This window comes from Morone saxatilis, unplaced genomic scaffold (genome assembly GCF_004916995.1).
Source record: "Morone saxatilis isolate NCDOM2014 unplaced genomic scaffold, NCSU_SB_2.0 Contig18, whole genome shotgun sequence".
NCBI lineage: Eukaryota > Metazoa > Chordata > Actinopteri > Moronidae > Morone > Morone saxatilis.
In genome coordinates this window covers 8,468,231-8,480,946 of record NW_023339740.1, presented here as the reverse complement: position 1 = coordinate 8,480,946, position 12,716 = coordinate 8,468,231, and the positions used below count along the sequence as shown (strand labels likewise).

General features: G+C 43.2%; 2 protein-coding genes across 3 annotated transcripts in view; one reads left to right on the top strand and one right to left on the bottom strand.

The window, feature by feature from the left end:
- Nucleotides 1-9,157, top strand: part of LOC118328817 (ataxin-7) — a 27,080-nt gene extending 17,923 nt beyond the window's left edge. Inside the window, exons 7-13 of one of the 2 annotated variants that reach the window (XM_035662731.1) lie at nucleotides 195-523; nucleotides 2,191-2,273; nucleotides 3,301-3,581; nucleotides 3,755-3,944; nucleotides 4,185-4,306; nucleotides 4,415-5,582; nucleotides 6,057-9,157. In XM_035662731.1, the coding sequence (XP_035518624.1) occupies nucleotides 195-523; nucleotides 2,191-2,273; nucleotides 3,301-3,581; nucleotides 3,755-3,944; nucleotides 4,185-4,306; nucleotides 4,415-5,582; nucleotides 6,057-6,074 (2,191 nt within the window). In that variant the 3' untranslated portion in view covers nucleotides 6,075-9,157. Of the gene's footprint in view, nucleotides 1-194; nucleotides 524-2,190; nucleotides 2,274-3,300; nucleotides 3,582-3,754; nucleotides 3,945-4,184; nucleotides 4,307-4,414; nucleotides 5,610-6,056 lie in introns of those variants that run through there. The other variant, XM_035662730.1, reaches the window with a different exon arrangement.
- A 136-nt stretch (nucleotides 9,158-9,293) lies between these two features.
- The window catches only part of psmd6 (proteasome 26S subunit, non-ATPase 6), a 4,435-nt gene continuing 1,012 nt past the window's right edge, over nucleotides 9,294-12,716 (bottom strand). Inside the window, exons 3-8 of the mRNA XM_035662732.1 lie at nucleotides 11,311-11,456; nucleotides 10,998-11,217; nucleotides 10,808-10,916; nucleotides 10,444-10,612; nucleotides 9,621-9,698; nucleotides 9,294-9,522 (exon numbers count right to left, since the gene is read on the bottom strand). Of these exons, the coding sequence (XP_035518625.1) occupies nucleotides 9,426-9,522; nucleotides 9,621-9,698; nucleotides 10,444-10,612; nucleotides 10,808-10,916; nucleotides 10,998-11,217; nucleotides 11,311-11,456 (819 nt within the window). The 3' untranslated portion in view covers nucleotides 9,294-9,425. The remainder of the gene's footprint in view (nucleotides 9,523-9,620; nucleotides 9,699-10,443; nucleotides 10,613-10,807; nucleotides 10,917-10,997; nucleotides 11,218-11,310; nucleotides 11,457-12,716) is intronic.

The following is a 12,716-nucleotide window of genomic DNA, read 5'->3' as shown; positions in this document are numbered from 1 at the left end:
TGTATTTTGACAGCTGTTTTTGTTTCTTTCAACTTCTGGCAAATGATGGATCATATTAGATTTATGTTTTGTCCTCCCAGCCCCATCCATACGTGTACATCTGTCTCTTATCATGCGTTTCTCACTGGCTCCGTGTTTCTAACTCTCAGCTTCCTCCTTGCTGCCCTCTTCATCTCTGTAACCTTCTCTTCCAGCCTCACCCCAGCTGTCAAGGTGGAGAAGATGCATCTGAGGGTGGACTCGTCAGCTAAGCTGGTGCAGGCCCCATCTGCCCCCGCCACCACTTCATCCTCCTCTACATCCTCCTCTAGCACCACTGTGAGCTCCAACACTACCCCCATCACCACCTCCTCATCATCAGCCCTTAAACCAGGCCTTAACTGTCCCTCCATACCAAAGCCTCCATCACTGGCCCCGGGTCAGATTCCCAACGGCAAGGGTCACCTCTCAGTCCTCTCAGACAAGAAGCAGGACAGCAGCAGCAGTGCCAGTAGCAGACGCCACCTTAACAAGAAAGTGACAGGTCAGTTGGAGAAACTGTTCAGTTTTGTGCTGCCACTGTTTTGTATTGTCAGGTATGATTAATGAATTCAGTTTAGATTATGATACACAGTATTTTGATACTGTCTCATAGAACTGTTTATAATTCTGGTTTTGCCTAAAAGGGCTTGTTTTCTCTAATCTTGCTTGGTCCATTTCATATTAGGGAATGATTCATTGTCACTGTAAGACCAAACAAAATACTTGATCCCCTTGTGTAAAGACCTGTTATCAGTAATCTATTTCTTCTTGATCCCAGAAGGACACAAGTATTGAGTATATTTGATCACATTTGATCCACTTTTCAAAGTTTTACCCACAAGATATCTCTGTGTACACCACTGATATTATAGTTTGCTAGTAAACACTAAGTCAAAGTTACAGCTAAAACAGCTAGGCATAACGTGACATACATCGTCGGCTTAAAAGGCAGATCACATCTTACAGTTAACCAGAGCAGGTGATTCACAATGTATGTGAGCAGAAGAATACGTGGCTGGTTTATTTTTGACGGAAGCCGCGACCCACTCGTGTCAAACAGCACAGAGCAGATCGCGCTGGCAGCAAACGGCATAGAGAATCCAGTTGGTTTTCGAACTCCAGATCGAATTTCACGCTAGATCAACATTGCAGCATCAGGCCAGAAGTCAGTCAGAGGCAGGTTAGAGGAGATTTTAAGGACAAAATACACAAGTAAACAGCGTTTGGCAGGCAACATGCTCTGAAGATGCTCTGCTTCTGAAGCAGACACAGAACTGCTGTTATAAAGCCGTGCCCTGTGGAATTTCACTGGGCAGTGCAGCTCTTGGTCTGTCTTCCAAGGCTGTTCTGTGACTTTGCACCTGATAAACATGAGAGTGAAGTACAACTATTTATTACGTTTGATAAACACCAACGGACAGCAGTGTTTATAAACTTAAATTTAAAAGATAACCGTGTCATGTTGCTGCTGTTATATTTGCATGCAGGAAATAAAGCTTGCACTCTCCTGCAGCAGCAGCAACCTCTGTGGGCAACAGTCTAGACAATATATGGCCTTATGACAGTCCTTACAACATGCACATCATTTTAAAATAAGACAATAACTATATAGTCCCTCAGTCAAGGGTTTAGTTACAATTCTGTAATGCAACATGGAAAGTAATGGATTGACATTGACCATTGATGAAATATTGGATTTAAAATGTTGATTAGTTGGGCATACTGGTCAATATGGATGCAGATCTCTCAGTAAATAATAACCACCAGGTATTCAGTCAAGCCATAGTTTAAATAGTATATTACATTTGAAAATGTAAAAAAGGAAATGGGCCTGATGCAGATAGACTTAAAGCTGCAGCCATAGCCTATAGGCTTATGTTCACATTGTAAGCTAATTGTATAATATTGTTTTCTACATTTTATATTTTCTACAATGTTAATGTTAATATTCACTCTGTATAGGTTACTAATTTTTAGACTGACAGATGGAGCAAACTGTTTTAAAGGAGGGAGGATTGTAGTGGGAGCAATGGCAAAAGGTTTACATGGTTTACTGGCCAGGTAGGAGGCCCCCTAGCAGAATTTAGCTTAGGGCCCAAGGGAGTTCAGGACCGGCTCTGTATGTAAGTAACAATTTCTTTCTCTCCCACTTCTCTCTTGTGCATTCAGAACGTGAGTTCAATCCAGATATCCACTGTGGCGTTGTGGATGTGACATCTCGGAAACCATGCACAAGATCCCTAACATGCAAGGTAACCAGTTTTCTCAGCTTTGTGCTGTCCCACACATAAAGCTAGCAATGTTCTACTGTCAACAAATCCCATTAAAGGACCCAATCTTTACAGTTGAACTATTTACGTCATATTATCCTCACTATTTGTGTAATGAACTCTGATGATATGACAATTAATCTGAATAGTTGTCCATTTTATCAAAAGAGGATAAGACAGTTTTTGTACATACTTGTGGAAGCAACATCTAAGCATCAAGTGGTCAGCATGGTGGTTTACTGGTTTAGTTTTGGTGATGCCCAGATTGTCAAAACTAACCATTCCATATGTTACCGAGTACAGAGTAATGTATGACGTCCTGGAGTAATGCAAGGACGGCTCTAATCACTGATCACTGACTAAGCAATGGCTAAATAAACGTCAGCACTCCAGCTGGTTCACTGCATTGTGAACAATTTTTAGTGCCCACCCACACAGATATTGCGCAAATCAAATGACCAGTACCGACATTATTAGTCAGAACCAAAAATTCACACCGTGTGGAGAACACTAATATAGGGGGTGCTGTCATGACAGAAAGACCAAGCTTAGCAAAAAATGGGTTTAATTTTTCTTTGACTTTAAAATCAGGTCACATATATATATACTTTTATTTTTGCAAAAGGATAAACAATCTCCTAAAATAGCTGAGCACTGTAGGTTGTAGCAAAAGTTACTCAAACAGGAATAAAGCTGTGTTGGAGACTATTTTCAGCCTCAGACTCGGTGTGCAGTTTCTGTTTTCAACGTATTGTGATGAAGGAACATGTCACCCACTGCAACAGCGTGGCAATGATGGAGCTGCATTCAGCTTTAGAGTCACTGAAAATACTTTTAAGTGGGATCAGTTTATTGTTTGTTTCGGGCTTTTTAATGGCATTTGTTGACAGTGTACAACACTTCCAGACTTACCGCTTTTCATAGCATTGTTGTGATTATTTTGAGTCACACATGTGTGCAGAGGTGTATCTTCCAAACAAAAATTCTCACCTTTCCAATCTTCCACCAGACACATTCCTTAAGCCAGCGGAGGGCGGTGCCAGGGCGGAGGAAGCGCTTTGACACACTGCTGGCGGAGCACAAGAACAGAGCAAGGGAGCGGGAGAGGGAGAAAGAAATCCACCAACCCCATTCCCTGCAAAACCCCTCTCTCAGGGACCCACACCCCTCCTCCCACCTCGCCGCTGTCCATGACGCCCACCAAGTTGCTCATGGCAACGGCCCCGCCCCAGACGCCACTAAGCCTTTGCCAGTCGGCAAGCCCAAATTTCACAGCCCTGGTCTTCCACGGTACGTCCTGCTCCAGGTCTTCATTTTGTTTTGTATGTATTGAGTGTTGTGACACCAAACAAACTAGGCTTGAAACAAACGGTTACAATTTAGCTTTTTACACATTTTGTATGGTTTCCACAAACAGTTTATAATTAAGTTGAAAATTACCACCCACACTATCTATCCATCAGACTAAACAGCAGTCACGGAGGTGGTACCCCCGGAGACCCTGCAGTAGTCCACGAGTCACCACACCATCCCCAAACTGTCCCTGATGGGTTTTCCCGACCCTCCAGTGACGAGGGAGAGAACGAGGAGCGGGACGACAATGCTGACAAACTGGACTGTCACTATTCAGGTTATCACCCTCGACCGGCAGCTGTGAGTGCGCTCGACCATCACTGGTCTCTGATCAACGGCAACATTTGTTTTTGTTACAGTAGTTAAACTAAGAAGGTTGTGGAGTTTCAAAAGATAATCCATTATTTGTTTCAGGCTACACTTGGAATTATAAGCACAATTTGCTTTTTATGAATAATGTGAACATATGAATTTACAGTAAAGTTTACAGTTGTTGTGTATCACCAAAAATGGTGATCATCACCCCCTCTGTGTTCCCAGTACTGTACCTTTGGAAGTCGACTGTTTGGGAGAGGCTGTTACTCCTTTGATCGGCGATGGGACAGAGTGAGATGTGCCCTAACCACAATGATGGACAAGCATGTCAACTCTCAGATGTGGAAGTAAGTCTGTCCAGATCAAATTTTACTCTGGCCGTGGGACATAATAACCAGCCTTTGGTTGACTTAACAACAGTTATAGATAATTAATGATATTCTTCCTTGTTGCAGGAAAATCCCCTTGGCCTTGGAGAACTCCTCCTCTGTTGCACCTACCCATAGGACAAGCACAAATTCCCACGGTAGCACTCCCTCTTCAGGCTTCCTGGGCCCATCTGCCACCTTGCCCCAGACTCCTTATAGCCAATCCTACGAGGGCAAATCCGTGCTCTCCTATGGGACCACCTTAAATGCCCGCAGCTCCCCACAGGGCGGGGCTGAGCACCCGGCCTACGGCATTACGCAGGCCCGACAAGTGTCTTCGTCGCCGCAGATGCCTTCAGCCCACTCGTCCTCATCCTCTTCTTCTTCAGCTCCTTCCCTAGCCTCAGGCCGGGCGCTAAAGTCCCGTTCCTCCAGCAGCAGCACTACCAAGTCGACATCGTCCTTCAGGCCCAAGGAGATCTCTGGCTCCTCCACACCTGTCATCCCCAACTCCACTGGTGGAGGCAACAGTGGAGCCAACAGTAACAGTAGCAGCACTAGCTTCAGCTCGGGGAAGAAGAGGAAGAACAGCTCTATTCTCTCTTCATCCCATGGCCCCTCTGAATCCTCCTCTTCTAATGCCAACTATTCTTCCTCCTCCTCCTCTTTCAAGAAGAACTGTGCAAATGTCGGCAGCTCAGGGAGCACCTACCACCACAGCTCATTAGGTCCTTCATCCTCATCGTCGTTATCCTCCTCCCACAGCGGAGTCCACAGCGTGGGGCTTAACTGTGGCCCCACTGTGCGGACCAACTCACTTAGCCTCAAGGCCGAGCCTTCTGGAGGTTCAGCAGGCGGCTCGTCTGGGCCGCCAGCACGAGGTCCTCCCTCGGGCAGCCCTGCAGAGTCCATCAAGCGTATGAGTGTGGTGATGAACAGCAGTGACTCCACCCTTTCCCTGGGGCCCTTTGTCCACCACCAGTCCTCATCCGACCACCACACCAGCTTCAGCCACCACTCCTCGGACGGGCGCCTGGAGGGCAAGAAGCGCAAAAGCTCTCCTGCCTCCAGCGGCATTAATAGTGGAGGTGGGGCAGGAGGGCTCGGAGGAGGAGGAGGAGGAGGAGGAGGAGGGGGACCTGGACCTGGTAGACCCAAAGTGGCCAAGTCACCTGCCATTAACAACATCCATGGGAAGCATGGGCGGAGCATTCCAGTGACACCAGGGCTACCAAACAACTCCCATTTACATCAGGTGGGCTTTTTACTGGGCCATTTCTAATATTTGCTGAAACAATTAATTGATTTGTCATTTTAAAGACGGTTAACCTGTAAACATTTCTTTCGCCGGTCTTCCACTACATGACTTGCTGTTAGAGCGTGAAACCTTTATGATTTTAAGCCAAAGAACAATTACTTTGTGAGCTCCACTGAAAATACTACAAGGGTACTTGTGTCATTGTGATTTGGTTTAGTCCATATCCATAAGGTTCAAAGAAACTCTTCTGAAGTCATTATTCAACTTGATAACTGCGATCTTTGCTGTCTTTAGCTGAGTTGTTTACACCAGGATTGTCTACTAGCATAACTTGAATTCAGTCAATGAAGTACAAAATGGCAGACTGACACCACTACAACCTCTCGACCAAGAATGTGTTTCTATAATGACTGTAAAGTGTATGGACCGATTACTTAACAACCTCTTTTTGTTTCTCTCCCTCTTCCCCAGCCAAAGGCTCGTCCCTGACAGCGGTGTCCGGCTTCTGTGTATGGAACCGGCAGGTGGACGGGGAATAGTCCGGAGCAGTCCACATACCGCTCTGGACTGCACGAGGCCTTCTAAAATTAAACCCACATTACTCTCAGCTTCCCACAATCCTCAGGGTGGAGATGATCTGGACTGCCCAGTGAAGTCAATGTGGTCCTTACTATTTCTCCCAAAGCCATGTGTGTCTGTGTGTGTCTGTGTGTGTGTGTGTGTGATTGAGTGAGTGTGGAGGAGAGGGCTGTGACACTGCATGGGGATAGGGTGGAGCCCCAGGGGTCTACTGAGCGAGCCAAGGACCCCCCACGCCAAGTGTTGTCCCAGTATTCTGAGAGGTCTTCCTGTCTGGTTGGAACAATAGCAACAACCATGGGTCTCTTGAGCCGTGGTTCAAAGCTCATTGGGTTCAGGTTAAGGGCTGCCACAACAAGCAGTCATGATGCTAAGCAACTGGGGAGACCACTAGCTGATCTCTTCCGTGTTAGTTGGAATGAGTGTGTGAATGTGCGTGCGTGTACAAGGATTTTTCTCATGTCAGATTCTGCTGGACTACTGGAATTTCCAACTTAATTACACCCCCAGCGCCTGATCTCAGAAGCCTTGGAAGGAGAGCAGGAGGAGCAGCAAACTGTTACTTGCAACACCTTAAACAACACACAATCACCTTGTTGTTTCACTTTCCATTAGTCTGACTCTGGTGACGTGTTGAGTAACCTCGGGCTGCATGCAGTAGCCTGAGAGGAGCCCATAGGGACGATCTGGTCAATTCTTTTATTATCCAGAAAAATTATGCAAGTGTTACCTTTTTATGATTTCTTATGAGCTTTTTACACTGAACTACAAAGAGTCTTTGTAGACGTGGTGGAGACAGTTGTGTTTTCAAATGTGAAAAGGACGCCCGATGTGCCCATTCGATTGAATCTTTTGTCAGGAGGAGATAGCTTGGTCTTGAGGACACCTGTTAGTTTTCTGAATCTTTTCATTGTGCAAAATGATCGCCACAGTAGACCTACCCCCAACTGTGAACAGCACTAAATAACTACTTTCTCCACAGGCACTGCTTAGTTGTCCACAAAGCTAGCCAAAAGCTGCTATCAGCTTTGCCAACTACTTCTTTTTCTTTTTTTTAAACTAAAAGGTGGGCTGTCTTGCTCATGAAGCGGTGATGGTGCATTGCCTGTGTGGACATGAAGAAAATCTGTGCAAACCGTATTTGTTATTGCCACAACTTATCTACTTTTTACCCATACAGCTGTGTGAAATCCACAGCTGCCGTGGGCAGATGTGAATTGTAATGTTTATTTTTCCTACATAGGGAATCAGGTATGGTACGTCTTAACTGGAGCAAACTTTATGCACGTCACCTGTCTTCTGTCGGTTTGATTCTCCCTCCTATGTGTAACCACTACCCAAGCTCTGGATGTTAAAGTTCAAATGCCTCACGGTTTAACACTATGTTGGTGTGTGTTGAGAAAAGATTTGTCACAGTAGAACGGATAGCCAGGCATTATACTCTATTCCTTTGTCAAAATGGAGTCTTAAATCAGGCAAACTCGCCCATCTCGTTGGGATGTTTGCTTACTTTGAGTCATCTCGAGTGGGGTTTTATGGTGCGAGATTCATAGAGATGGCTTCACGGGATACATTTAAACTTTTTGGCAACAGCTGTTGATTTATGGAACCTCCACTGATGTCAGATAGTGTGGAAAAGTAGAGACAATTTTTTAAAAAGAATCTTAATTTAGCTTTTTTCTTGTAGCCTATGTATCAAACAAGTATTGAAGTATCCCTATTTGAGAATACATATTTTGTTAACAAATTGTACATAGTGAAATATGTATTTTTGCACAGGCATTTTTCGTACACGCTGAATTTTTGGTACAGTTTTAAAAAAAAAAAGTCATTATTTATTTAGTAAAAAAAAAAGAAAAAAAGAAGAAAAGTTAGTGGTTCACTGCCAAGTCTATGTAATGCAATACGCCTATATGTAGAAGCTGAAGCATCTCATGAATCGTGTACTGCAAACCTTTTAAGGAACAAAGATGAAGTGTTGCCACTGTAGCATGTGTCTGTCTGACGGAGGATACCTTTATTCACTTTTCAAGGTCTCAATCACATGTGCTTTTACAAGACATTTTACGTTGCCTATGAATCAACACAACAACAAAAAATTACTATATGACCCAATTAGCCTGTGATTTTGAACTGTCCTGCAGGCTTGGAGCTGTGCCCATTGTCTAACCAGTTTCCATGGACTCTTCAGTCATACACTTCGTAGACCTTAAACACATTTCATGATTGAAACACTTTCGTTCTTTTATAAAAGGCTGAAGGGACTTAAGCAATCATTGCAAGGAAGAGGAACACTTCAAACAGTCCAACTGCTTGCATTACCGTTGCCAAACAAGTAATTTGAATCACAGCTTTTAAAGAAATAGTTTGCAGCTTTTAAAAGAAATATCAAATTAAGAAAGTGCCTGAATTTGTTTCACCCTGACTGTTTGAGGGCAGTATTCTTTGGGTTGTTTTACCTTACTTGAATGTTCAAAGTGTTTAGGAGTTTGCTTTCAAATCTGCCTATGAACCCTAAATGTGGTAAAACCTGAGCTTGTCACCTGCCCATTATGAAACACTTTAGTATTGTGTGTTTTCCTTTGGGAAGGGGTGGGGTTTTATCCAAGTTTTCCAAACAAGACGTGGAGATTTTCTGTTAGCCTCAGTGTGTGGCTTAAGCCCCCTCTGGTTTACTGGGATTTGTACGTTTAAAAAAAAAAAAAAAACCTTCAATCAAGTGTTTTGTTTACCCTCAAACTCAACATCTTGAACAGTGTTTCCAGTAGATGGAAACATCGCAAGGATGTTTTTTTTATTAGCACCATAGACTTGGAATGTGAAAGTGAGAGAGAATACAGCTCGTGTTTGGGAGGAGAAAAATAAATCCACCATTCATACTATGTAAAAGCGTGTATAGATTTTTTTTGTATACATTATCAAAATCATTTTCAGCTGGACTTATGTATTGGCTGCTATGTAATTCATGAACAAAACATAGGTTAGAATTAATATTTAAAGAAAAAAAGATTGTATAGTATATTTGTTTTGTAACAAGTTTCTGTAAATAAAATAATTTATACTGCTATTTATATGAAACGATGTCTCTGCCTCTTTCCTAAAATAAAAACACAGCATTGAGAAATGCAATCCCAACAGTTAAACAAATTTTATTATATACACAATATGAGAGTCACTTTGTCAGACAAACGACAGGTTTGGGTATACCAAGAAGAATATGCAAGTCCCCCTTGCTGTAATGAGAAAATATGGCCTCTGTGGTTACATGTTGATAACTCTAGACAACTTCTGGACTCTGTTGAGCAGCAGGTCGCCCTTCTTGATGGTTTCCTGGTACTGCCAGTTTTTGCTATCAGGTCTGGAATGAAGAACAGGAAGAAAGTTTAGAGTTCTGCTTTTGGTAACAGTTATTTCTAGTCATTTCAAGTGTTGACATTTGAAGAATAACAACATTACCTATTGGTTTCCACAATCTCATTCACTTTATCAATTTTACAGTGGAGACGGCCAGCAGCTATGAATCGGGACAGTTCCCTGAGGAAGGAGAAGAAGTTTAATTCAGTTAGCCCAAACAAAAACATCCGTCATAACGTGACACTTCCCAAAAGCCTCAACCTGAGCATATGGTACGGGGGAAACGGGGAAACCTACACTTAAAAGAATAGTTTCAATTTGGGAAATGCGCTTATTCATTTTCAAGAGTTAGATGAGACAATTGATTTGACTCTCATGCCGATGTACGATGAACATGAAGCTACAGCCAGCAGCAGGTTAGCTGAGCATAAAGACTGGTGATGGGCTCTGTCTGAGGGCAACAACACACCTCTTAAAAAGGTCAACAGGTTATATCTTACTTTCTTAATGAACAAGCAGTTGTACAGGGGGTTTTGTGCTGTAATATCTTTGCCAGGTCCAGTAACTTTTTGGAGTCTCTGCTGGTTGCCTGGCAACGTCATTATGATGTTAAGAACCACTGAACAAACCGGCTGGCGCTGGTAGCTTCCTATTCTAACTCATCTAACTCTAAGTATATTTCCCAATATGTCAAAATATTCCTTTATTGTTCCCAGGAAACTTTAAACACTTTTTCATGGTGAATCAATGCAAATGACTATTTAGACCTTCCATAGAATTTGAGCTGATCCAATTTGCATCTAGAAATGTATCACTTGAGATTATCTGACAGAAGTGTGTCCAACCCGTCCTGCTCTAAACTCTAAAAACCGTAAAGAGAACTACAGATAGAAGTGCCCAGAGGATCTGGTGTACAGGCACTCACTGGTCGATGAACTCCGTGCTGACACCGAAGGCCTCAGCCATGTAGCCCAGGGTGAGGGAGCGGTAGGACTCTAGCAGCTGGCTGTAGGCCTGGATCCTCATCTCCCTCACATAGTAACGGTAGTGTGGCGCAAAGAGCCAGTCCTTCTTCATCTCCTGCTCCACCATGGCTGTGGCACAAAAAGAACAAAGTTTCTCATGAAGTGGCTGCAAAAATACGCTAGCATTGGAACACATAATGCCTGGGAACATAATCCTACTCTGACAAATTCAGTATTGATAAAAAGCTAAATAAGACTCTACAAGTGACCGGATAAAAGTATTTTTCAATGGTTTTAGGTCAATAATCGAAAAAGCTTCCTCACCCAGAGATTGGAAGAACACGGAGTAACGGCACTCGTAGAGGGAGAAAAGATACTGGCGAACAGAAGGCAGACTGTGCAGCACCTCCAAGATCTCTGCTCCCTTTATTACCTGGACAGGAACACATGTCATTGCAGTCACATTTCACTCTTTACAAATTCACACCCAAACTTCCTCACGAGTCTTTCGTACCTTTTCACGGAGGTCAGGCCTTTTGAGGGCGATCATGCAGACATAGACGGTGTAGGTGACAAAGGTCTTGTAGTCCATGAGCTCGTAGGAGGTGAAGGTGGAGACCGTGTCGAGGAAGAGCTCCGCAGCTTGTTTGAAGTCCCTGATGGCCACACAGTACAGGCCCTGGTAGACCTTCAGACGATTCCTCCTGTCCCAGTCTCCCCCCTCCTCAATGAGGCTGTGGAGACAGATGCATTGGCTGATGAGTGCTGAAAAGATAACCCAAGCAGTTGGTGGGAATGTTTCCGATGGCGGATATCGCAGCCTTTACCTTTTAGCTTTCTCCGAGTTGCGTGTGATGAGGTCACTATCCATGTAGAAGAGGCCGATCCTCAGCAGGTAGAAGACGATATCTAGTCTGTGACCCAGAGCCACTGTCTTGTCATAGGTCTTTCTGAAGGCTGTTAGGGCACCCTCCTGTGGAAATAGAAGATAATGTCAGTGAATCTGCTACTATTTCAAAAACAGTTTTTACCAATATAACTGTTGTTAGTGCTATACTATTCCTGAAAGAAACTGTCAACCACTTTGCCATAATGTCTGTCACTTGATGTGGGATGTAGAGCACCTAAAAGAATATAGATTACCTGTCATCCAAGCTACTGAGATGCTGATATTATGTGTAGTGGAGTAAGAGAGTGCCACTTGCTTTAATAAAAGTCAGCGGCAGGAAAACATGCTGCAGAGCGCTTCAGAAGCACTTAGGATTTCGGTCCTGATACAAAGCCATATAACTGAACAGGGAAAAAGTGGGGGATATTTTCCTTGAAAAATATACTTAGCATTAACATGATTGAGTGTTTGTGATATTACCTGGCACACATACCATGTTTTGTTATGAATTGTGTCCATTGTCTAATAAAAATAGGACTGTGCCTGGGCTAGGGAGACAAGTTTGTTTTAAAGCTGAATGATGTCTGTTTTCAGGACTGACACTATGATGTACTCATCCACAACGGTCACAGCACAAAATGTTGTAATCTACTGCAACGGCACTAAAACTCCTGCTGTTAATAAAATTAAATGCAGAAAACTTAGATTTCCAAAGAAAGGAAGACACCTCGGGCCCTCAGATAAATGACACTAACTTCTTGTTTACTGACCTAGTGCGCACACAAACAACGTACACACCGGGTGACCGATTACAGTTATTCTCAGTACGGTGCTAACTCTCACAAAAAAGATTTTCACAAATTCACAGATGATTATGTGTTCAATGGGGTAACAGGATTGTTGCAGGTTTCAACAGGTTAAATTTAAGACGTTCTAAATGCAATTTAAAAATGTATTTCACATCCAGATTGGCAAGTATGAAAGAGATGAAAGGGAAATCTGCACTGGTTTCCCAAACCAGAAACTGAAAGATGCAACTTTATACAAGTAACATTAATTTCATTAATTCTATCATTTTTTTAAGACCTGTCAAAATCATATTCAAGAAATGTTAGCCTGACATTCAGATGATTGGATTTAAGACTTGTCAAGAACCCGCAGACACCACTGTGTATTACTCCATTAATATGGCCATAGAGTGTATCCTGGATGTGTAGAGTCATATTCATGGTGTCATGTTAGGCTTTCTAGAGCCAGTCGAATCAAATAAATACTAATAAACACCGACACATCAATCACTTACCACATGAACACATCAAATAACACCCACAGCTGGCCACTATT